Source organism: Sciurus carolinensis, chromosome 2 (genome assembly GCF_902686445.1).
Source record: "Sciurus carolinensis chromosome 2, mSciCar1.2, whole genome shotgun sequence".
NCBI lineage: Eukaryota > Metazoa > Chordata > Mammalia > Rodentia > Sciuridae > Sciurus > Sciurus carolinensis.
In genome coordinates, this window is record NC_062214.1 from 49498075 (window position 1) to 49520986 (window position 22912).

The following is a 22912-nucleotide window of genomic DNA, read 5'->3' on the forward strand; positions in this document are numbered from 1 at the left end:
CATATTTGGAGCTTAAGGAGGAGAGACTGCAGAGAGGCAATATTCAATGAGTTAAAAGTTGCAAATTTTCCACAATTAATAAGACAACACTCAAACTCAGAAAGTACATGAGTTCCAAGCAAATTAAATAAAAATTAAATTGTCACCTGTACATATCCTAGTGAATCTGTCAAAAACTGCACATGAGCTTTAGGTCTTAAAAACAAAGAGAGGAGACAGATTACCCAAGAATAGGGATTAGACTGATAGCTGAAGATGAGACATAACTTCAAAGTTTTCCAGAAAAATAATTTTCAATCTTGAGTTTATTTACTGAAATTATCTCCCCCAGAAGAAGTACAAAATACATTTTCAGAAGAAAACTTAGTAGGGTTCCTCACTCTAGAGCTTCACTGAAGAATTACTTCAGCTGAGCATGATAATAAAAGCCTATAATCTCTGCAATTTGGGAGGCTGAGGAAGGAGGGTCACAAGTTCAAGGCCAGTCTCAGAAAATTAGTAAGACTCTCAGAAACTTAGCAAGACCCTGCCTCAAAATAAGAAATAAAAAGACCTGGGATGTAGCTCACTAGTAGAGCACCCTGGGGTTCAGTCCTCAGTACTGAAAAACAAAATTACTTCAGAAGGAAGAGAAATGATCACCAAACAAAGACATGAGATGGAAGAAGGACAATGAGCAAGGAAATCACTATAATGGGTGAGTTTAAACAAACACTAATAGGAGAAAATTATAGCAATAATGAATGCTTGTATCATGGGGTTCAGAGAAACAAGATATAGGCAAAATCCCAAACAAGAGCATAGGTGATGAGAGAATCAAAAGAAGTGTCCTATAATCTTTTTAATATTTAGGACAGTTTTTAACTTTTTTCAGTGTGGGGGATTCACAAAAGTGACTGATTGGATTTTTGGTCTACAAAACAGAATTCAGTAAAACCAGTTTCTGTGTGCAGATGGAATTTTAGGTCATTAAGATAGTCATTTCAGATTCCACTATACTTTCTATCATGGGTAGGATTATGGATCCTCCTACCATTTACCCTCTACCCCATTTGCACCCTTCTTCCCATCCCCTAGCCCATCTTTGTCTGAGATGTGTCTTTGGGGCAGGTGGCTTGGCTTGGGAGGTGAACCAGGGAAAGGATTCAGGAACTGAGGAGTGTAAAACAGGAAGGAACACTAACTAGGGACTCATTTTCCAGTTTGTCACCTCCATGGGCAACTAGGGCTGGGACCCACCAGAACCTTTATGTTGTTTGTACAGAATGATTTTAGAGTTCTCCATCATGGGGGTAGAGAGGGGACCGTTTATTACAGGAATTTACCCTGCTATTCATGAGTCTCTCATGTGCTGCGGACTCCCTGCAAGGAAGTTTTCCTATATCATTCAGACAAGCTCCCATGGCATCCATATCTCAAAGTCAGAGAAACCCTGGTCAGGAAGAGGACTGGTCATTGTAAGCAATGGCTGGAGTAAAAGATGTCCGAGAAGATGTGACATGGGGCACAGGAATGTCCCCACCAGAAATTTCTAGAGGGACTTCTCATTATATTACTTGGAGAATAAATGAATACAAGCACACTCTCTTGCAATACTGGGCTTAACTGATAATTATTATGAAATCCTTGGTCCTCCAAGAGCTTCCTATCAATGACATTAAAAGAGATCCCAGATGATCTCCCCACTGCATGCATGTATGTGCGAGTGCACACACACACAGACATACTCAACAGCATCCCAGTTCCTTTGCTCAGGATCGAGTGAAATTTTAGCCATTGTACAAAATTGGAAGTGTGTTGAAGAGAGAAATAGAAGGGAAATGGTGTGGCTGATAGAAGGATAGCAAATATCAGTGAGATCACAGGAATGAGTTTAAGAGATCCATTATACAACATAGTGATCACAGCCAATAACAACATATAATAATAGAGATTTTGTTTCTGAAAATCTCTAAGGTTAGATTACAAGTGTTCTCACTACAAGAAAAAAAATGATTAAGTATGGGAGATGATGCATATGTTAGTTTCATTTAGCCATTCCAGAATATATACATATTTTTAAACCTCTCATTGTACACCATAAACATAAATACTCTGTGAATTAAAATTGTAATCAATTTTTAATTTTAATTTTATTTATTTTTTTTTTTTGGCACTAGGGATAGAAACCAGGGTTACTTTGTCATTGAGCTACATCCTCAGTCCTTTTCATTTTTTATTCATTTTGAGACGGATCTCACTAAGTGCTGAGGTTGACCTCAAACTTGTGATCCACCTGTTTCAGCCTCCCAAGTAACTGAGATTACAGTGCCCAGCAATTAATTGTTTTTTAAAAGAAAAGGTGTAGTGTAGGTGATCCTTGAAAGAAGAGCCCTAAAATGTCAGTGAGACCGAACAAACTGCAAAACCTGGAAGGATGGAAAACCAGACAATTATGTGACCGAAGACATCAAGGTCTGGGTTGAGATCAGGGCTCAGAGAGGAAATTACCATGACTGATGATTCTGAGAGTGAGTTAGAATACCTGACTTAGAAAAACATAGAAATTCCTCTAAGGGGGCTGGGGAGATAGCTCAGTTGGTAGAGTGCTTGCCTGGCAAGCACAAGGCCCTGGGTTCAAACCCCAGCACCGCAAAAAAAAAAAAAAAAGAAAGAAATTCCTCTAAGGACAAGAATACTGGTAAATTTAAACGGATAGTAAGTCGAATCAAGGTAAGCGCATATTAACCGTGCTTGTCAGCAGGTGGCGCCAATTGACATTTAAGATGGAAAGAAGGAAAAAGAGGCCTTGGATGGACTTATTACCAGTTGGTAATCAGAAAGTACAGAAAAGTTGGAACATACGCCAAGGATTTATAGTTCCCTTTTCTTATTGAGTGGAAGCAGTTCAGAATAATAATAAGGGGAGGTGTTTCTGTACAAGTAGCTCTCTGCTTCTGTTACTTGGACCTAGTTGTCATGAATGTGGTTTTATTCTCTTAACTAGATAACAAACATGAGAAAGAATATAATAAACTGTGAAGTCAGTGTTTTCAGTTCTAAGGTTGTTGAATTCTTTGCATTCTGTGAGCCCTACAAGGAGGAGACTGGTAATTGTGACCATCAAAGATCACAAAGGAAAATTGGCATGCTTATTTCAGCAGATCAAAGCTATGTGAAAAATTCTCCAGAGAAACAAACTTGAGCAGCATTAGAGGATTTCACTGAAGATGACTGTGATAGTCAACTTTCTGTTGCTGTGACAAAATACCTGGAATAATCAACTCACAAAAAGGAAAGATTTATTTTGGCTCATGGTTTCAGAGGTTTCATTCTGAGGCTGCTTGTCCCCATTGCTTTGGGCCTGTAGCAACACAGTGCATCATGGCAGAAGCACATGGTGGAGGAGGCCTATTTACCTCATGGTAGCCTGGAAGCAAAAAGAGAGAGAGGAAGGGGCCAGACTCCCAATAACCCCTTCATGGCCATGCCCCCAGTGACCTAACTTACTTCCTCTAGGCCCCATATCCTAAAGGATTCACCATCTCTGAATAGCACCACAAACTGGTGACCACGCCTTTAACACAGGTGCCTTTGGGGGACACTCAGATCCGAAACTTAGTAATCCTACACCACAACAGGGTGTGGTGGAGTTGGTGTGCACTCTGATAAAATCAATAATCAGTCAAAAATTGGTACTGTAAATATGCTCCTCAAAGAGCAGAAGTTTAAATTAGAAAATAGGAAGAGTATTGGCTGGGGTTGTGGCTCTGTGATAGAGTACTCACCTAGCATGTGTGAGGCACTGAGTTCGATTCTCAGCACTGCATACAAATAAATAAAAATAAAGGTCCATCAACAACTTAAAAAATATTTAAAAGAATAAGAAAATAGGGAGAGTATTCCATGACAGGTCTCTGCTATAACAGCAGGGAAATCGCTGTACTCAGGACAAAGCCTTGCTCCCATCCCCAGGACTCTGAAAACCTTTTCAACCCCTGAGGAATCTTACTCAGCTTCCAAAGTGAGGTCCCAAGAATTTCGACAGCAGCTGCAGCAGTGGATTGGGAAGAGTCTGGACATGCTCAGCATGAGCTCAGCAACAGGGAACATAGAGCAGAAAGATTAGGACTGTGGACTCTGGGGCTAGGAACATAGCTCAGTGGTGGAGCACTTGCCTAGCATGTGTGGGGCCCTGGGTTCAATCCCTAGCACTTTTTTTTTTAAGTGAATGCTTACAACACCAAGTTGCTAAATGCCTGAATAGGTGGAGAGTGATTAGATGTCCTAGACAGAAATGATTCTTTCCAAAACCATGCATAGCCTTTCCAAATTCTTGGCCCACTCAATGGAGTTGAAAAACAATTGGAAAGCCTGCTTACTTCCAAAATATACGCCAATTAATTCCCTTCATTTTAAAAAAGACTATATCAAATCATTATATGAAATCCCCCTGCCTCAACCTTCTGAGTAGCTGGGATTAAGGAATGCACCTCCATGCCTGGCCATCAATCTTTGTTTTACTTTATTTTATTTATTCTAGAGTGCTGGGGATGGAACCCAAGTCCTTATGCATGCAATGAAAGCTCTCTACCTGTGAGTTACCACCCAGTCCAGAGTCAATCTTTTTAAACCCTTTAGCTGCTCACTTCAGTGGCATTCCCACCAAAAATGTACAACCATGAATAAACATTATACAGCCCTAAAATGAAGGGACATTCTATGAAAGACTGGCTTGTGTTTTTCAAAAATTCATTGCTAGCCAGGTGCAGTGGCACACATCTTGAATCCCAGTGACTTGGGAAGCTCAGGCAGGAAGATCAAAAATTCAAGGCCAGCCTCAGTAACTTAGCACTGTGAGAACCAAGCAGGAGACACAGGTGAAGTACAGATATTTTATCTGAAAAGATTTCACACTATGCCCTCCTCCCCACACCACACACACAACCTCACCCTGACCAACACCAGGGTCTTACTGGGCCTGCATTACCCACGAGCTACACCCCAAGTTCCAGCACACTGCACTTAGAAAAGCCTTTATTTAAAGAAAATTTTTTTGGTCCTGTGTGATCAAACTTGATCCTAATTGAGAAAGTAGTATTAATATTTAAATAATATTAAGATTATTATTTTATTATTTCACCTACTAATTTTTCAAAACATACAAATTATGAAAACAAAGACAAAAAGTATCCCTTTATTCACCATCCCAAGATAAATGCAGGAATATTTTAAAGGATTTTCATCTATATTCTAGTGTTTATATACAGGTTTCTTTTTTTCTTTTGTTAATACAGCATACTCTTATTTTACCTCCAGCATGTAACAAACCTGTTGGACCAGTCACTCCCACTTTCTACTTGCAGTAGGGAGTCCAAATATATTTAGTTATTGTTTAACAGGGGCCTTGATGAGGGGGCCGAGTCACACCCAGTCCCAGAAGTGAGTTTTGACTGGACTAAACCAAACATGGAATTCTGCTTACTTGGCTGGTAATTGGTTTAGACCTGAACACGACATGCTGATCTAACCAATGAGGAGTATAAGGAGGCTTGCCGGGGTGGGGTTACTCAGAGAATGAAGTGGAGGTGATATATGGCCATCCTTGTGATGTCTGGTCTTTCAGGTGTGTCCAGTGACTTTGCAGGGACAAGTTTGAGGGACAAAGTCTAGGAATGTCAGACAGAAGGACAGAACTACCTAGGTTGCTGATGATGTTCCTGAGCTCCTGAAGGTCTCCACCTCCAGGAGAAGAGCAGGCCCCACACACCTGGTCTTTTGTTTGTTTATTTGTTTTGTATTAGAGGTTAAACCAGGGGTCCTTTACAACTGAATTACATCTCCAGACTTATTTAATTAATTAATCAATTTTTGAGACAGGATCTCTTTAAGTTACTTAGGGCCTCTCTAAGTTGCTGAGGCTGGTCTCAAACTTGGCATTCTTCCTGCCTCAGCCTCCTGAGTTACTGTGATTACAGGCTTGCACCACTGCACCCCAGTCCTACTCTTAAGGTGGATTTGCTGTGTTTCTACGACTCTTCTTAAATGTTATTCATGTAGACCATTCCAACAAATTATAGGTTCATAATTTACTTAGTCCCATATAGTTAAACAATATAATGGTAACAAGCTTGTTTATTTGATCCTTAATATTAATAGAAATAATAGTAGTAGTAATAATTGTTAGTATTTACTTTGCTTTTTGTTACAAAAGAAACTGAGTCAGGTACTTTACTCCTGTCATCTCATTTAAACTTCATAAAAATGAGTGTTATATTATCATTTCTATTTTACAGTTGAAAAACTGAGAGACTAGATAAGATAGGCCATGTAACTCATCCAAGGTCGCATAGCTGGAAGGTGATAGAGCCACCTCAAACACTATGCTCTTATGTCATATTTATGCATCACACTTGCATATATATATATATATATATATATATATATACATATATATATTATAAAATATTAAGACACTGTTTTAAAATAAATTCTCTTAAGAAAGGGTCCTTCTAAAGCAGTATGGAGATTCCTCAGAAAACTTGGACTGGAACCACCATTTGACCCAGCTATCCCACTCCCCAGCATATACCCAAAGGACTTAAAATCAGCATCCTATAGTGACATGGCCACATCAATGTTCATGTCAGCTCAATTCACAATAGCTAAGCTATGAAACCAACCTAGGTGCCCTTCAACAGATGAATGGATAAAAAAAATGTGATACATATACACAATGGAATATTATTCAGCTATAAAGAAGAATGAAATCATGGCATTTGCTGGTAAATGGATGGAACTGAAGAATATCATGCTAAGTGAAATAAGTCAATCCCAAAAAACCAAAGACTGGATGTTCTCTCTAATATGTGGGTGCTGACTCACAATAGCGGGGAGGGGTGTGGAGGGTTACCAGATTGGACAGGGTGGGGTGTGGGGAAGGGAAGGGGGATGAGAATGGGAAAGACAGTAGAATGAATCAGATAACTTTCCTATGTTCATATATGAACAGTGGAACTCCTTATCATGTACAACCACAAGAATGGGAAGTTATACTCCATGTATGTATGATATGTTGAAATACATTTTACCGTCGTGTATAACTAAAAAGAACAATAAAAAAGAAAGGATCCTTCTTACATTTTAAAGGATTTTTTTAAAAGAAATAGGGATTTAATTTATTAAATGCTTTTCTTTTTTTTTCTTCCCCTCTCCTCCCTCCTTTTTTCTGTTGATAATGTTTTTAAACGTCTATTAAGATAAGCTTATTTTTCTATTTGACCTATTAATAACTATAATTTCCTTTCACAATATTAAATCTTTGCATTCTTGTGGTAGATCTTTGTATTCCTGGGATAGATAATCAAGATAGTTTTTAATATACTGTTGAATTCCAAATATTGATAGCTATTTAGGAATTTCATATTTTTATTAATGGAATAGATAGAGTTTGGGGTGGAGGAAATGTGCTTTCTTTGTTGGGCTTTGGAATCAGGGTTATGTTAGAGTTAGAAATCTGTCTATCCTTTCTGGTTCATGAATAACTTACATACATAAAAATGATCTTTTCCTTAACTTTCAAGACTTCACATATAAGTCCATCTAGATCCAGGGTCATTTTATGGTATAATGGTTTTATGACTTTCTTGGTTACTAATCTTTACTATTTCATGCTCCTTTTGGAGACAATGTGAGCAATGTGTAATTTTCCAGAATATATCCATTTGTGTATTTTATCTTTGTAATAGAATATCTGTGGATTGGAACACAAGAGATTTTTAAAGCTTTTTAATGAATATCTCAGTGATTAATGGTGAGGTTTTTTGTTTGTTTTGTTTTGTTTGCATTTTTGCAGTACTGGGGATTGAACCCAGGGGTCAATACCCTGAGCCACACTCCAAAAAAACACACTTTTTTTTACTTTTATTTCAAGGCAGGACCTGGCTAAGTTTCTAAGTTGCTGAGAATGGCCTCAAACTACTTGTGATCCTCCTGCCTCAGCCTCCCAAGTAGCTAGAATTATAAGCATGGGTCACTACACTTGGTATAGGGTTTTCTTATACATTCAAAATAGTCTTAGGGAACACAGAGGGCATATGTCTGTAATCCAAGCTACTCAGGAAGCTGAGGCAAAATGATTGCTTGGGCCCAAAAGTTTGAGACAAGCCTGGATGACACAGCAACACCCTAATTTTTTTTTAATCTGTATTAGTGGTTCTACCCCTATTCTTTTGTCACTTTATGTTTTCTCCTTTTTCTTTATAATGTTGCCTAGAAATCTGTCCATTGTTTGTATTTTTTTGTGTGTGTGCAGAACCAGGCATTATTTATTTTATTTTCATTCTGCTTTTATGTATTTACTTCTGGTGCCTTCCGTACATCCGCTTAGATCTTTTTTCTTTTATTTAGGACTTTTCTCACTTACCAATATTTTGTGCACAGATTTTCACATAAATAAATGTGGTTTATTCTTATAATTTCCAGTGGTTGCACAATACTTTGTCTTATGAATGGCTCCCTTCTCAAACTCAACCCTAGATAAACCAAAGACCAGGAACAGGAGCAAGAATCCGAAGAGAGAACATAAAGAGACGTGTGCACACCTGCCAGAAGGCAGAAGTATGCTACAGAGCTCCGATTCCGGGCAGTAGTCTCTAGACAGCAAAGATGAAACTTCTAGAGTTTCCTTTACCATCTGCTCCTCAGAAGTTGTCTGGGACTTTAGCCATGATTTCTGTTAGCCAGAATTAATATAAAAAAAAAATAGACAGGGCTATTGTTTCTACAATAAGTAATTAGTGATATTTAATTTTCACAATAGTATGGAACTAGCATGACAGAAATAAATCAAAAGAGACAATGTTTTCCTCTCAAGAGAAGGAATTGCCAAACCCAGCCTGATAGATTCCTGTACCAGAGAAAGCCCTCAAAAGCAGTACTTCCCCAATCCCTTCCTCTGCTCTGCCTTCTTCATGAAGCTCTGCATTTTCTCAATTAGATGGAACCTCTCTCAGGGCTCTGAACTCCAAACGGTGAATTACATATGGCTTCTGCACCATAGTGGTTTACAAAGCAACCCAGAGTAAGTGCTGCAGTCTGAAGGATAAAATGCTTTGGTTGTTATGAGATTGAAAAAGGACAAGTGGGGAGAGACAGTTCATCCAGGAATCAGCAATAGTGAAGATAAGCACGTGCGTAATAGAAGAAGAACCTTAAGAATCAAACACACCACACAATGTTTATTTTAAAATAATAAATAAGGGGCAACGGAAATTTAGGAAAGGAAATGTCCATGAAATCCAAGTCACTAAAGTGCTTTTAAACATAAATTTAAGAAGATCAAGAAGCCTGGTCCGAACTTTGGAAACCGTTTCCAGATATTCAGCTGTTTCAATATCATCCCAGGTACTTCAGAAGAGTAAGGGAAGAATGGCTTTCTTTGTTGTTTATGACTTCCAATATGCATAGCCTACCAAATGACACTTGGAACACAAAATTATTGCCTAACATGAACGTCATAATGTCCAAACACCGATTTTAAGGAAAAAATACCATGTAACTCATTCATATGTTCCTCTAGAGTCTTCTTTGTAAAGACATCTGATCTTCTGGAAGTTAAAAAAAAATTGTTTTCTAATTTAGAGTGAGGACCTACCCTATTTATCTACCTAGTATCCTGAACCACATCTCAAATGATGCACAGCAAGCAGTAAATTCTTTTGAGTTTTCAATCTTGCCTGCTCATGTTCCATGAAAGAGAATCAAACTTTTACACCAAATTAATTGGTTCAAGTACCTTTAAGAAATGGTTTCCATTCTAGAACGAAATGGAATTTTCCGTAAATCATCCATTTGTCCTCTCAAAATGGTCCTGCATTTTATCCTGACACAATAAGAAGAAAATCAAACTGAAAGTATTTGTCTTGGACCACTTTTGTCTTTTGAAAAATGCCAGTGAGAAATAAGCACAATTTCAGCCTCTGTGGGTTGGACCTGTAGGTCTCATAAGTCTCCCACCTTCCCTGGCTGGAGCCCCTCCAGCCCAGTGGAGTCAGAGCATCCTTGAGTACTGGCCCCCTGGTGTGTTTTCTTGGTCTCCTGCCTGGCAGAGCTGGAGAGATCGATGGCCACATCTTCCAAGACATTCTCAGGGCTGGCTTTGTCCGAGCCTCTCTGGGGTCCTGCCTGACTATCACTAGAACCTTCCTTGAGGTGGTCAGAACCCCAGAGTCCTTGCAACTTGTCTTCACTTTCTGGTTTCCTTATTATTCCTGTGGATTTTTTATGCATTCCTGGCAAAAAAAAAAAGTAATAGTATTTTTAACATTCAGTGTAAAATTTATGTTTAAAAATCATTGTTTTGTAAATTCCATTAGAATTATGCTTGTCAGTATCTTTCTCTGGAGCCTACAGGAGAGACAGGTAGGTGACTCCCACCGTTAGGGGTTGAAAACTGGTATCTGCCAACTGAAACATCTGCAAAGGTGCTTTGTTTGGATGACACAGTGACTTGGTCTTTACTTGGATAACATGATAAATGAACCCATTTTCTTTTACTGAGGATACCAGCAAGCACCCTCCCCTGCCTGCATTTGTGATTTTAGATGACTGGACTTGGTTCCCTGATAGTCTCTCTAGCCCTGAAGGCAAAATCAAGACTATATTAATCATTGGTTCTCCAGCTAGTACCTGGCAAGTGGGTATTCAGAAAGTCCTTGCTGAAAAAAGACAACTCCTTCACAACCTACAATACCACCACGATCCCCCTAACTACTCTGACCCCAGTTGCTTATCTTGTGATTCATTATTCCAAGCTGTGACCCATGTCTCTTCCTCTCCGGCTACAGTAGAGTAATCAGGTTTGGTCTCCTGAGACCACCCAGCCTCAAAGTTTGAACATCTCTAGTAGAGACTATTTCAGAGGTGGTGGTGTGGAGGTGGGAGGAACAGAAAAGCTACATGGCAGGTTGTTAAAAGCAGAATTAGGATCAGGGACCCAAACCCCTGACTCCACTATTGATTGTCTCTAGCTTTTCACTGCTTTGAGCTGTCCTATTTTCAACTACCATGTGCCCTAAACTGTATGTTTACTAAAAATTTTAATAGCATTCAATACTTGAAAACATAATGGAAGTATATTAGTCCACTCTAAAATCCAAAATACATGGTTTACCAAGGCAAACAGACCAATGGAATCTTTCCACACACTGCCTCCACAGTTTCTATGTAAAATAAGACAATCTTCCAGGCCCTGAGCCTTGTAATTAAATAGAAATTAGATAGAAGAGTCTGACCCTTAATCTGATCATGTGTTTGATGCTTCGTTCGCAAATATCTGACCTTATGGGAACCCCCGCCCAGCATCTCTGCCACAGGTGAGCTTCTCCTGCTTACCCAGGAGCCAGGGCGCACAGGAGCCCCGCAGGCCACCGTCCGTGGAGTTGAGCACTGAGTCCGGCAGCGGGATGCAGTGTCTCACCATCGCGCCGTACAGACCATACTCAGCCATCACGCTGCTGCCGCCCCAGCGCTTCTCTCGCTTGCGCCACTTGGCCCTCCGGTTTTGAAACCAGACCTGGATGGAGGCAGGAAAGGAGACAGAAGGGCATACAAGAAGAGAGAGTGAAGAGAGACACTTGGAGAAGCCGAAGCGTGTCCCTGAACTAAAAAGAGCCAACGCTCCTCCATAATGCAACGCTTCCGGAACTTCTTAGGAGTATGTCCTCTTTCCCTCCAACCCCACAGAAATTCAGCATGGTGGGGATAACGCGTGACTCACTTCCACTCAGGTTTTCCAATGAGTCAGTAATGATAAAAACAATAGCAAAGTACTTTTTCCCACATTGTGTAAACAGGTTGACTACAGCATTTTCTAAATGTTTGTGATGAATTGGAAAGAGTCCACTGGGGAGTGACCCAATCTAATCTTAAGTTATTGTATAACTGCTGATATTTATCATGAAGAATATTTTGTTAATAACAGGATACTCTTGAATATAGTCTGTTAAAAAAGTTAGTGCCAAATCTGACAAAACAAAGAACAAAATTCTCTGTGTAAATGTGAGTGCACATATGAGTACATATAAATACATACACATGAATATTCAAGGATATATATATATATATATATATATATATATGACATGAGACAACACAAAGTATAGAACAATCACATGGGGCTATATATGTTGATTTCTTTGAGGATATAAGGTGGAGAGTTTGTTTCTTTGTTTAGCCATGTGTCTTCAGGTAGGTTCTAGTTTCAGTACACATTTTGAGAAAAAGCATGAGTGTCAGAGGGAACCTTACTGTGCCTTTAGCTAAATGATCCTCAGTGTTGGAGCCAAGGGGACTGTGTTGGGCTATTTAGAAGTGGCTATGGGTTGGCTCACTGTGTGTGGGAATGACATGTTCACTCGGTATCTTTGGGAAGGAGAAAGGGGATGCCAGATACCTGAATTCGGTCTTCAGGGAGTTCAGTTTTTACAGCCAGCATTTCCCGAGCATACACATCAGGGTAGTGGGCCTCACTGAATGCCTTCTCCAGCTCTTCCAGCTGGTGAGCCGTGAAAACTGTCCTGTGGGGAGCCCCAAAATATGTGTATGAGCATGTGTCCACAGGGGAAATTAGGTTTCTCTGCCTTAACCCTTCCAGTCCTCACCTTAAAAACCACCTCATGCTGTGCAGTGGTGGAGTACACCTTTTATTCCAGGGACTCTGGAGGCTGAGGCAGAAGGATCAAAAATTTGAAGCCAGCCTCTGCAACTTGGTGAGACGCTAAGTGACTTACTGGAGACCCTGACTCAAACTAAAAAATAAAAAGGGGCTAGAAGTGTAACTTAGTGGTAGAATGCTCCCAGGTTCAATCCCCTGTATTCTTCCCCCCACCCACAAAAAAAAAAAAAGCCCCCTCATTCCACAGCTGAATGATTAGCCTCTGCAAAGTCTTGGTTCAAAGATAGCAGAATTCTTCAGCTGTTTGTTTTACTTGCTTGTTTTTTATTAGCTTTTTGTTTTTTGTTTTTTGGGTTTTTTTGTTTGTTTGTTTGGTTGGTTTTGGTTTTTGTTTTTTGTGTGTGCTGGTGTTTGAATCCAAGACCTTGTGGGTTTATTCCCCCCCCCCCCCCGAGTACTGGGATTGAACCCAAAGGAACTATCCCCCCATTCTTTTTTTTTAAACAGGGTCTTGCTAAGTTTGAGCTAATCTCAAACTTGGGATCCTCTGGCCTCAACCACCTGGGAGTACAGGCCTGCACCATTGCATCTGTTTTTTTTTAACTCTTTCTTAATGAATTCCATCAACTCTTCTGAGAAGACCCATTTTACAGACCCACAAAATCATGTCTTTAAAGTGGTTCAAAGATTGTTCTGTAGCCTCCTGGGAATTGCAGAATTATCTGCAAATGGTTGCTATGCCCTTTTTATTGCCAACCAGGAGATCACTGGGCCTGCTATAATTCAGAGTCATAAATTTTCAGGTGCTGGTCCCATACACATTAGGGGAAGATGATCAGAAAGGACACCCTGACCCTATACCTGTGCCGCCGCTTCTTCCTCTTTCCTGGAGTGGGAGATGCCTTCAGGTCACTCCTGTCTTCAGAGGGACTTTCCTCATCTGCTGGCAAAAAAAAGAGGACTCAAAAGCTGATCATATTTTTCACTTTATTTCCTAGATTTTAATGTGAGAGTTGAAGTTATGAACCTGTGGGAATGTATTTAACAATATGAGCTAGCATTTTTACCACTTCCCAGATTCTAGGCATTGTCGCTATCCATACATTATCTCAATTATTCTTCATAAAAATTTTAAAATGCATAGTAGCTACTATTATTATCCTATTTTTACATATGAAGAAACAAAGGCAAAGAGGTCTTAAATAATTTGCTCCAGATCACATACAAAGAAAATGGTATGAGATTCAAATCTCAGATTGTATGGAAATCAAAGCTACTTGGTCATGAACTGCATATTCTATTCCCCCATAGCCTCTAAATTCATATACCTTCCTCTGCTTCCCACCTTCTCATCTTAACCTCTACAGCAAGATTTCACAAAAGAAGTTTTGAGGTTTGTGACATAAAAATACTTGTGGATTCTGCAACCTTAGCCTGATGTACCAATTTAGAATCTCTAAAGTTGGAATCCAGGAAACTTATTCTTAACAAGTAGGCCCAAATGATTTGTAGATGCATTTGAAATTTCAAGTGACTCTATTGTGCCTTATCTTTTTATATCCATTGTATCAAAAGATCTAGATGGAAAGGAAATTTGTAAAATTCATCCTGAAAAAAACATAATTATTCAAAAAACAAATAAAGTCAAAAATAATAAAATAATAATAGTTTTGCTCCTACATCAATTAGCTCATCAGAAAATTTTATGCTTCGGTTATAGCATTTAGGTTGTGTTGTCCCATCTGGTCACCATTAGACACATAAGATTATATTTAGTTATATTTAGACCTGCTGTAAACATAAAATACTCAGTGGATTTAGAAGATTTAGTGCCCAAAAATAAAAGTTTTGTGTCAATTACGTTGAAATGATAAAATATGTATATATTGGATTAAAATATAGTATTTAAATTAATTTCACCTGTTTTTCCTTTTAAGGTGATAGAATTTTATATTGAACATATAATCATAATCCATTGGACAGTTCTGCTCTAGATCTTCCTGAAATGCTTTCACAGGATAGGATGTATTTTGCCTTTTGTTTTTATCAGAGCCCATAGAAGAAAAAAAAATCCTGGATTTTTTTAGAGGGCCCTGGAAATTGAACCTGGGGATAGATACCACTGAGCTATGTTCCTATTCCACACCCCCTTTTAATTTTGAGGTGTTGCTAAATTGCACAGCTGTAGTCCAGGCTGTGCTACCATGCTTCAGCCTCCCAAGTAACTGGAATTACAGGTGTGTGTCACCACATCTGACTGGCCTTTGAATTTTTAATGAAACAACCAATAGAGAGCTTCATTTTTATTTTACAAAGAGAGTCAAGAAATAAGGTCCTTTTAAGGACTGAGTGCTCGTCGGCCCGCTTATCTGGCATGCTTCCTTTTATTATTTGTGAGACACAATGTACTCTTTTCGACTTGGCTGCCTGGATGCTCTAGGTTCTCCAAATAGTTTCCACTAGGCTTACATTTTCTTATGTAATTATCTTTTTCCTTCCCCCAACACCCCAATTCTTTGCTCTCGTTGTTTATGGAATTTGATTCCTTTTCTTTCCCCCAATGCATCTCTACTTCTTTGAGGAAGCAGGTGGGCTCCGAACAAAACGCTGTGAAATCAGCGAGGTTGTTTTCTTTCTTACTGGGATTAGGAGCTGAGCAGCGGGATAGCCAGGACTCCCTTTATTCAGCACCTCGAAAAGGCGGACAGTTCCAGGTCTCCTGACCCAACTCACTTCAAGCACCCGTAATTAGTTTCAATCAACCCCAGCAAATGTTTGCCCACCCTCAGAATACCAGGTTCTATACTGCTGGTGAACAAGACAGGCTTAGCCTTCCCGGCCCACGCCGGTCCCAGACGCCAAGTAAAAAGCCGTCGGAAGACCGCTCCTGCGGCGCCAAGACCCTTTTGGTCTCATTATAAGGTTCAATCTGGCACCGATGTGGCCGTCCCTGCAGCAACTCAGGGATTAGATTCCGGAGGAGAGGCAGGGATTTGGGGTTCAGCAAAGGGTAGTTGTAGCTGCGCGAATACGCCTCTCCCAGCAGGGCTTCCCTTTGGGATCCCAAATTCACTGAAATCTGGGGCCTTAGTGGGGCTAGGGTGTGTTATCCTTGCGCGGTTCAAAGCTACCAGTATCAGGGGCAGGGGCAGGAAGCGCGGGCCTGATTACCGGACGTCGAGACACTCTCACTGCGCTTCTGGCGGCTGAGCGCAGGCGGTGGGCGGCCAGGGACTTGCGGGGCAGCAGACTCAGGTCCCCCGGGTGGCAGGAACGGCATGTCAGCTAGGAGCAGGCAGGGCGCCCGAGCAGCAGCGGGTGGCTGCGCACTGAAGCCGCAGAGGAGGCCCAGCCCCAGTGGGAGAGCCCCGCGCGCTAAGCAGGAGCCACCGATCCCGGGGCCCGGGCACGGGGTTGTCGCTGGGCCTTCGCAGCCTGATCCTGGCCCGGGGCCGGCGGGTGCCGGCAGGTCGGCCTCCAAGCCCAACAGGTCCGTGATGGCGAAACCCCGGGAGCGCGATCCCGTAGAGGAACCGCCCGGCACCAGTGCCCTACTGCCGGTGCGCCCGTCCGAATGCGCGTCCCGTCCGGTCATGGCTTTTCAGCCTGCGAGGTGAGATCCTCTGTAGATTACCTTTACAGAGAAGGCTCAGCTCAGAAGATGCTTTCTATACCTGGGCTGCCCGTCGGGCACGAGGGCCTGGAGGGCTCCAATCAGCGTCACCGTTTGGATCTTGCGAAGTGGGGACGCCACCAGGTCCCCTCCCCTTGTCGCCGCCCTCCCAGCTGCAGTCCCTTCCATCACTCCCTTCTCATTTCTTCTCTACAGCTGTCCCCTAACCCACCCCACCCCCAATCCCGGGAGGAGGGAAAGGGAAACAACAAGGACTCTGTAGTGTCTGCCTGTCCCTCCAAAAGCCGCAAGCTCCACAACCTAGTGCCATCTCCTTTTCAGACTCTTCTAGTAGAGGCTCCACTCCTGGCCGCCACGAAACCTCCCCGACAGGACCAAATCACGCAATAAGATCTAGGGTCCCATTCCTATACACATCCCCACCACTACTGCTAAAATGATCTCTTCCAGCCCTCCAACTCCACTGCCCGAGCTCAGAAGACCCTCTCTGGAAATCCCCAAGAGGAAAGGGGATTGGCACTTTATCTAATCCATTGGCACTCTACCTCCAGCCACCCCGCACTCTAATGACTAGGCTGTAGGTGGTCGCAAACTCACTAGAAATGGGGCAAGAGCGAGAAATACAGACCTGAAGTGGACTAAAATGACGGGACAAGTACTGGGTTTAAAAAATAAAAACATGCGAGGCCCAGTGAAATTTGAATTTCAATTGAACAGTGAATATTGTTTTGATGTATGTACCGGTATTTTCTCAAACGGCCCTAAATTGGGGTGGTTATAATAAAATCGAGTGCACAGCATTGGGACACACCCCTTCATGGAAAATAACAAATTATTGTCCGATTATATGATTATTCAAAGTCAGCATAATTTTCACGTGAAACTACCATGTTTGTTAAAATTGGCGCCAAAGCACGTGGGCAAGCCACTTCTGGCTCAGCTTTGGGCCCACACAACCTTCAGCATTCGGAGCTTACCCTTCCGAAACATAGAATCCAGAAACCTCAATGCGACTTGGAGAGGGCCAGACAGTCCGAGGTCGTTCAGCTAGAGAGGGGCAACTCCCTGAGCCCTGTAAGGACGCTCGCTGCTCTGCTTCTTGCGTGCACCAGAGAGCCCACGCTCCGCAAGTGGGTCTCCCGCTCCATGTGCGTTTGAGTGGGGCCTCTGCTAAACATACAGATTAAACAAGGGGCTTGCGATAAAGATAATTACAAGAGGCTGCGCATTAACTTTCCATTATTAAAGGAAGACCCAAATCTCCCCTTGCAAGCTGTTCCCGGGATTAGCAAAACAATAACTTTCCTTTGGGATAATTGTCCTTTGAATCGCTCCGGGTTGGGGTCGGCTTTAGACGCGGGCGTCCTTTTTGGCTCCGCCAGGAATTTTTCCCAATTTTATCTCTGGATTTAGGGGAAGGCGTTGAAGATACAGAATCCCGCCAAGTGCTCCTGCTCTTCGCCCAGCAGCGTGGTCATTTATAAATTTGAATTTAAGGGTCGCAGTTAAGAAAGATACTTACGATTCCTTATATTGGGTAGCCCTCCACCACGATGGGCAGGTGGGACAGAAGGCTGTAAGGTGGTTCAACCAGGGTAACCCGCAAGGGGAGTCTTAAAGGCTACGGTTGATGTGCGCGCCTAACCCGCAGCCAGAGGTGCAAACGCCACAACTTCACCTGGTCCAGGGGCTTGGGACCTTCCCTCCCTAGCTTCTACCTGGGGAGGCAGGTAGTCACCAAGAGGATAGACCCCAAGTATATGGCAAGGTATCCAGAGGTACCAAAAGGCAGGGGATGGGAAAGGGGCCGAAACTTAGCAACTCCTTATTGTGATTTGGACGCAGTGCCAAGAGCAGAACGTTTTCCAACCTCTTGGGAAAGATCTTACCAAACCCATTTTGCCGGTGAAAGAAAGTGACACTTATTAACCTGGTAACATTGGACTCAGAGAAAGAAATGGAGATGGGGAAGTAGAGCAAGAGACCCAAGAAAAGGAGCCCTACTTGGAGCTGTAAGGGAACTCAGAAACCATGAAGACGCGTGTCTCCAAGGGGTCCTGCAATTCCTGACTGCGGCATCCCTAATGCTTTCTTTCTACTGTTTCACCATCAGGAGGAGGCCCGCTGGACCCCGACAGAGGCTAGTTGGATCCTCGGGCACTTTCTTGTCCCAACCTGAAGGCCGCGGGAACATCACACCAAAAAACCACTTTCAAGACCTGCTCTCTAGTAAGAATCATCTCCCATGCTGGGTCGCTCTAACCCGCACCGCCCCTCTCCCAGCCCCCACCGTAGCTGTAGCAGAGGATCGTCCCCTCTGACTGGGGAATCAGTTCAGTGCCAAAGGATCGGGACGCAGTAGCGAGAAGGAGTAAGTTCCAAGATGGAGGAAGAGCTTCTCGTGGTTTAGGAGACGTGGACTAGAGAAACCTAACTGGTCCCCGAACCCACTCACTCTCCTCTTCTACCCGGGCATCCTGGCAGATGCGGAGTCTGTGTGGGCGACGGCCTTTGGAACATAGCTTCACACCCTGGCAGGCTGGAGTGTGGGCTTCTCCCACCCCTTGCAGATCTGCAGCCAGAGGCGTGGCCCTCGTGAGTGTCCCCGCCCCGAGACACCCCCAGAGTCATTTTGGAACCCTAAATCCGTTAAGGGGTCCGGATCTGCCTTCATCAGCCACGATTATCACGATTTAACTAATCAGTAAAGATTTCTCCTCTCGTTATTTTTCAGGGAAACTTTCCAACCCCTCTCTGCTGCATTTCACTTCCCAGACCTAGCAATCCTCAGCTTGCCCAACCTGGGTGTCACTGGGCTCTTCACTGTGCCAAACTGAGACTGCACCAACAGATACCCTTCTTGGGCCTTTCAGAGCCATTATTGGATAGGTTGGTGTTATAAAGTACTCGAATACAACAGAAGTGGGATGCACAGATTGGGTTCATGTGTCACAAATCATTCCCATGACTCTTGCTTTGTTTTTCTGATTTTCTCTCACCTTCCTTTCCCTTTGCCCCCACCACACCACCACCCAAAATTAAACCCAGGGGCACTCCATCACTGAACTACATCCCCAGAGCACTCCCCCTGCTTTTAAAATTTTGAGACGGGATCTCCCTAAATTGCCAAGGCTAGCCTCAAACTTGTCATTCTCCTGCCTTAGCCTCTGGAGAAGCTGGGATTACAGGTGAATGACAACCTCCCTCCCACCTCTTTGGCTGTTCCCTCCTGGTTGTTTTTGTGCCCCACCTTAAAGGAGCCACTGTTGTTGACGGGGACCCTATTTTGCCTTGTCCACATCTCCTGCCCTGCACAGCTACCCAGGCTCCAGCACCCACACCTGCACATTTTCCCGAGGTTTTTCTCTGCTCTGAGTCAATTTTGCCCACTAGCCAAAGGTGCCAAGAATTAATATGTCCTGAAAAGTTCTAGTTCACAGACTAACGGGAGTTGGAATATAAATACCCTGCCCCTCCCCAATCTGGGATGCATTCTACTCTGTCTCCCAGCGATTCTTAGCAGGACAGATCCCATTTTGCCAGCTAATGATCACGTTCCACATTGCTTCCTTCTTCAGTACTGTTGGTGCCCCACCTAGATCCCTTTACTGGACTCTTGCACCTACCAAGCTGAGCATAGGCTGCTAACAGCTCACCAGGCTCCCTTATTAGGAGAATTCCTTCTGTACAAAGGTCCCTTACCCCAAAACACATACCTGCACACATGCCATGACTCTGCAGAGTCATATCTGCTCCAAAACCCTCCCCTTTTGTGGATCAAGTCAGTTGCATGCTTGCTGAGCTCCTTCCCCTCCCTCCCTGGGCTCCCTCACTCCTGAGATTCTCCCCTAAAGACATTGTCTCCAGTTTTGCTTCTAGGGACCCTAACCTCAGATTTTCCATCTTGCTTTTCCATCTTGCTTCCTCACTGGAATTCACCTTCAGATACCTGACCTCTTCTATAATGCATGACTCAGAGTCTACCTGGGCAACTCTCTCCCTTACCTAAGCACCCACAACACAATCACCATCTCCCTGTCAAGAATTTTTAAATCTGTCTTCAGCCTGGGACTTGCTCCTAAAGCCAGGCCCCATCTCCCAAGGCCACTTACACATGGGTCCCAGAATCTCCTGAGAGCATAGAAACACAGCCCACCTGGAGCTAAAGTCGGCATTTTCCCCTCCAAGCCTGTACCTCCTCAAGTCCTCATCTCTCTCCCCAGGAACCCAGACAAACCCTGAGCTTAGTCCTTGATTCCCCACTATCCCCATCTTGCTCACCTCCAATTTCTGACAGTAATGAGGATAGCTAATCTCTCTTGGCTTTTTGCAATAGGCATTTATTATAAATACCTTGTCAGGATAATCATGTTTCATCCTGATCACAACTCTATGGGTAAATAATATCATTGTCCACATTTTTCACGTGAGGAAACAAAGATTCCTATTAGTCAAATAATTATCTAAATTACCCAAGGTCACTGAGAGCCAGGATTTGAACCCAAACTGTGAGCTAACAGCTTGACTCTGGGATAGCCTGTGTCCCTCAAGGGTGTGTCTTGTCTCCCTCCCCTTTGCCACACCTTGGATCAGGTCAATCTCATGCTTATGGAGTGGAATGTGTGTGTGTGTGTTTGGTGCTAGGGACTGAACCAGCTAAGCACACAATCTACCAAAGCCCCAACACCAAATAACTTTCTTTCCTTTTTTTTTTTTTTCTGTGCTAGGGATTAAATCCAGGGCCTCCTGTATGCTAAACAAGCACTCTACCACTAAGGTACACCTCCAGGCTACAATTCAAAGGTTTTACCTGGGACCTTGACCCAGGGACTGAATGAGAGGAAATGTTTTCCACAGCAACTTCAGGGGACTGTTCAATGGTTCCTTTGCATACCACACTGTATCCCCCGGCATGATTTGACCTTGTTCACGATGCAACAACTCTAACCTTCAATAAACCTGGAAAAATAAAATGATGTCATTCAGTAATCTTTTCTGCATAAATTTGCTAGACATTCTCCCTGTGGTTTGTATCCAAGAAATCTCTCTACTGACTACAGATCAGGCTCCATCCTTTGTTGTCTCCTCCCACATTTTCTAAGCCTTTCCTACAGCCCCACTACTACAATCTCTGTTCCACCACCTGTGATCTTTGTGATGCCCTATTGCTCCTGACTTCAAATTCCTCACCATCTCCCCATCATCATCCACACAGCACTAATTTATGACTCTTTTCTTCCAGTATCTGAAGAGACAATCACTCACAGGCCTGGCTCATCAGTGCACAAGTGGGCTATCAAGAGTTCACAAACCAGTATGTCATAAAATTCACCCCAGAGTGCAGCCAGTGCTGGGATCAGGAACCATGGATCTATTGTCATTCCCTTAAGAACACCAGTCTCTGAACCCTTCCTTGACTGAATGTTCTGACTACTATTTTGGCATAGCAAATTATCCCAAAACTTAGCCACTAGCATGGTCAAGGTACTGGATTTGATTGCCAGCACCACAAAATACAAAAACAAAAACAAATCTTAGCCACTGACAACAAGGCATTTTATTTAAGTCATGAGTTTTTGGACCAGAAATCTGGGAGAACTGAGTCATACTAGTCTCACTTGGAACTCCTCACATAGTTGCTTTTGGGGCTGCAGTCACCCAAGGATTCTACCAGGCTGGATTCCAAGGTAGTTTGATTACTGGTCATAGCTGATGGGCCTCATGGGATCTCAAAGGAAATGGGAGCCACCCAAGAGAGCAAGGCCAATGATGCATGGGCTTAGCAGGCTCACGTCAGGAGCCAGAACATCGTTTCCAACATATTCAATTGGCAGAGCCATATCATGACTTTTGGGGGGGCCTTAGGCATATTCATCTTCATGGGTCCTTTCTTCCATGAAATATGTTGTTAGACTATGTTGGTAAAACGGCAAATATAATCAAGTGTGGATTGATGACTATATGTTCATTATTATCATATTCATCTTTCCTTTTGATTTTAAGATAAATTTAAATATATTCATTAGCCCTAAAAATATGAGCCCCGTGCACTCTGCCAACTGGATAAGTTTACCTTGTTGACTGCTCTAAGTAGCCACGAACCCACCCAGATCCAACGATAGGACATAAATCCCAACTCTCCATGACAGTACTATATGCTTCAAGAGCACCACACAATATCTGTAGGGCCAGCAGTTGAGCAGAGATTTCCCCTGCCACAAAGATCCATCCCAAATGACTCCTTAATATGAGCCTTCTCAGATTTCCCTGCCTGGCTAGAAAACTCTCTTCCAAACTCTTGTAGTTCTTGATATTCCCTATACCATCTCTTATTGCACTCATCTCCAGGTGGCTTCAGTTGTCTTGAACCAAGTCTTCCTCATCACTGAATCCCTCTTCCAAAGCAGTGTTTCTCCAAGTGTGGTCCCTGGATGCATCAGCATCACCTAGGAACTGGCTGGAAAGAACAAACTGTGGACCCTCCAAAGTTAGAAACCAGAAACCCTGGGGAAGGGCCTGACACTAGCATGTTTACAAGACCCCAAGTACTCTGATGACCACCCAAGTTTGAGAACCAAGGTTTTCTATTAATGCTACATGAACCATGTGTCCTAATTTGTTTA

General features: G+C 42.8%; 1 protein-coding gene across 1 annotated transcript; it reads right to left on the minus strand.

The window, feature by feature from the left end:
• Positions 1-9981: 9981 nt before the first annotated feature.
• Positions 9982-16250, minus strand: Vsx1 (visual system homeobox 1). Its single transcript, XM_047542059.1, has 5 exons — positions 15827-16250; positions 13517-13595; positions 12434-12557; positions 11374-11554; positions 9982-10271 (listed from the first exon to the last, which is right to left on the minus strand). Exons 1-5 carry the CDS (start codon positions 16248-16250, stop codon positions 9982-9984), a joined length of 1098 nt encoding a protein of 365 aa, XP_047398015.1.
• Between the last annotated feature and the right edge of the window lie 6662 nt (positions 16251-22912).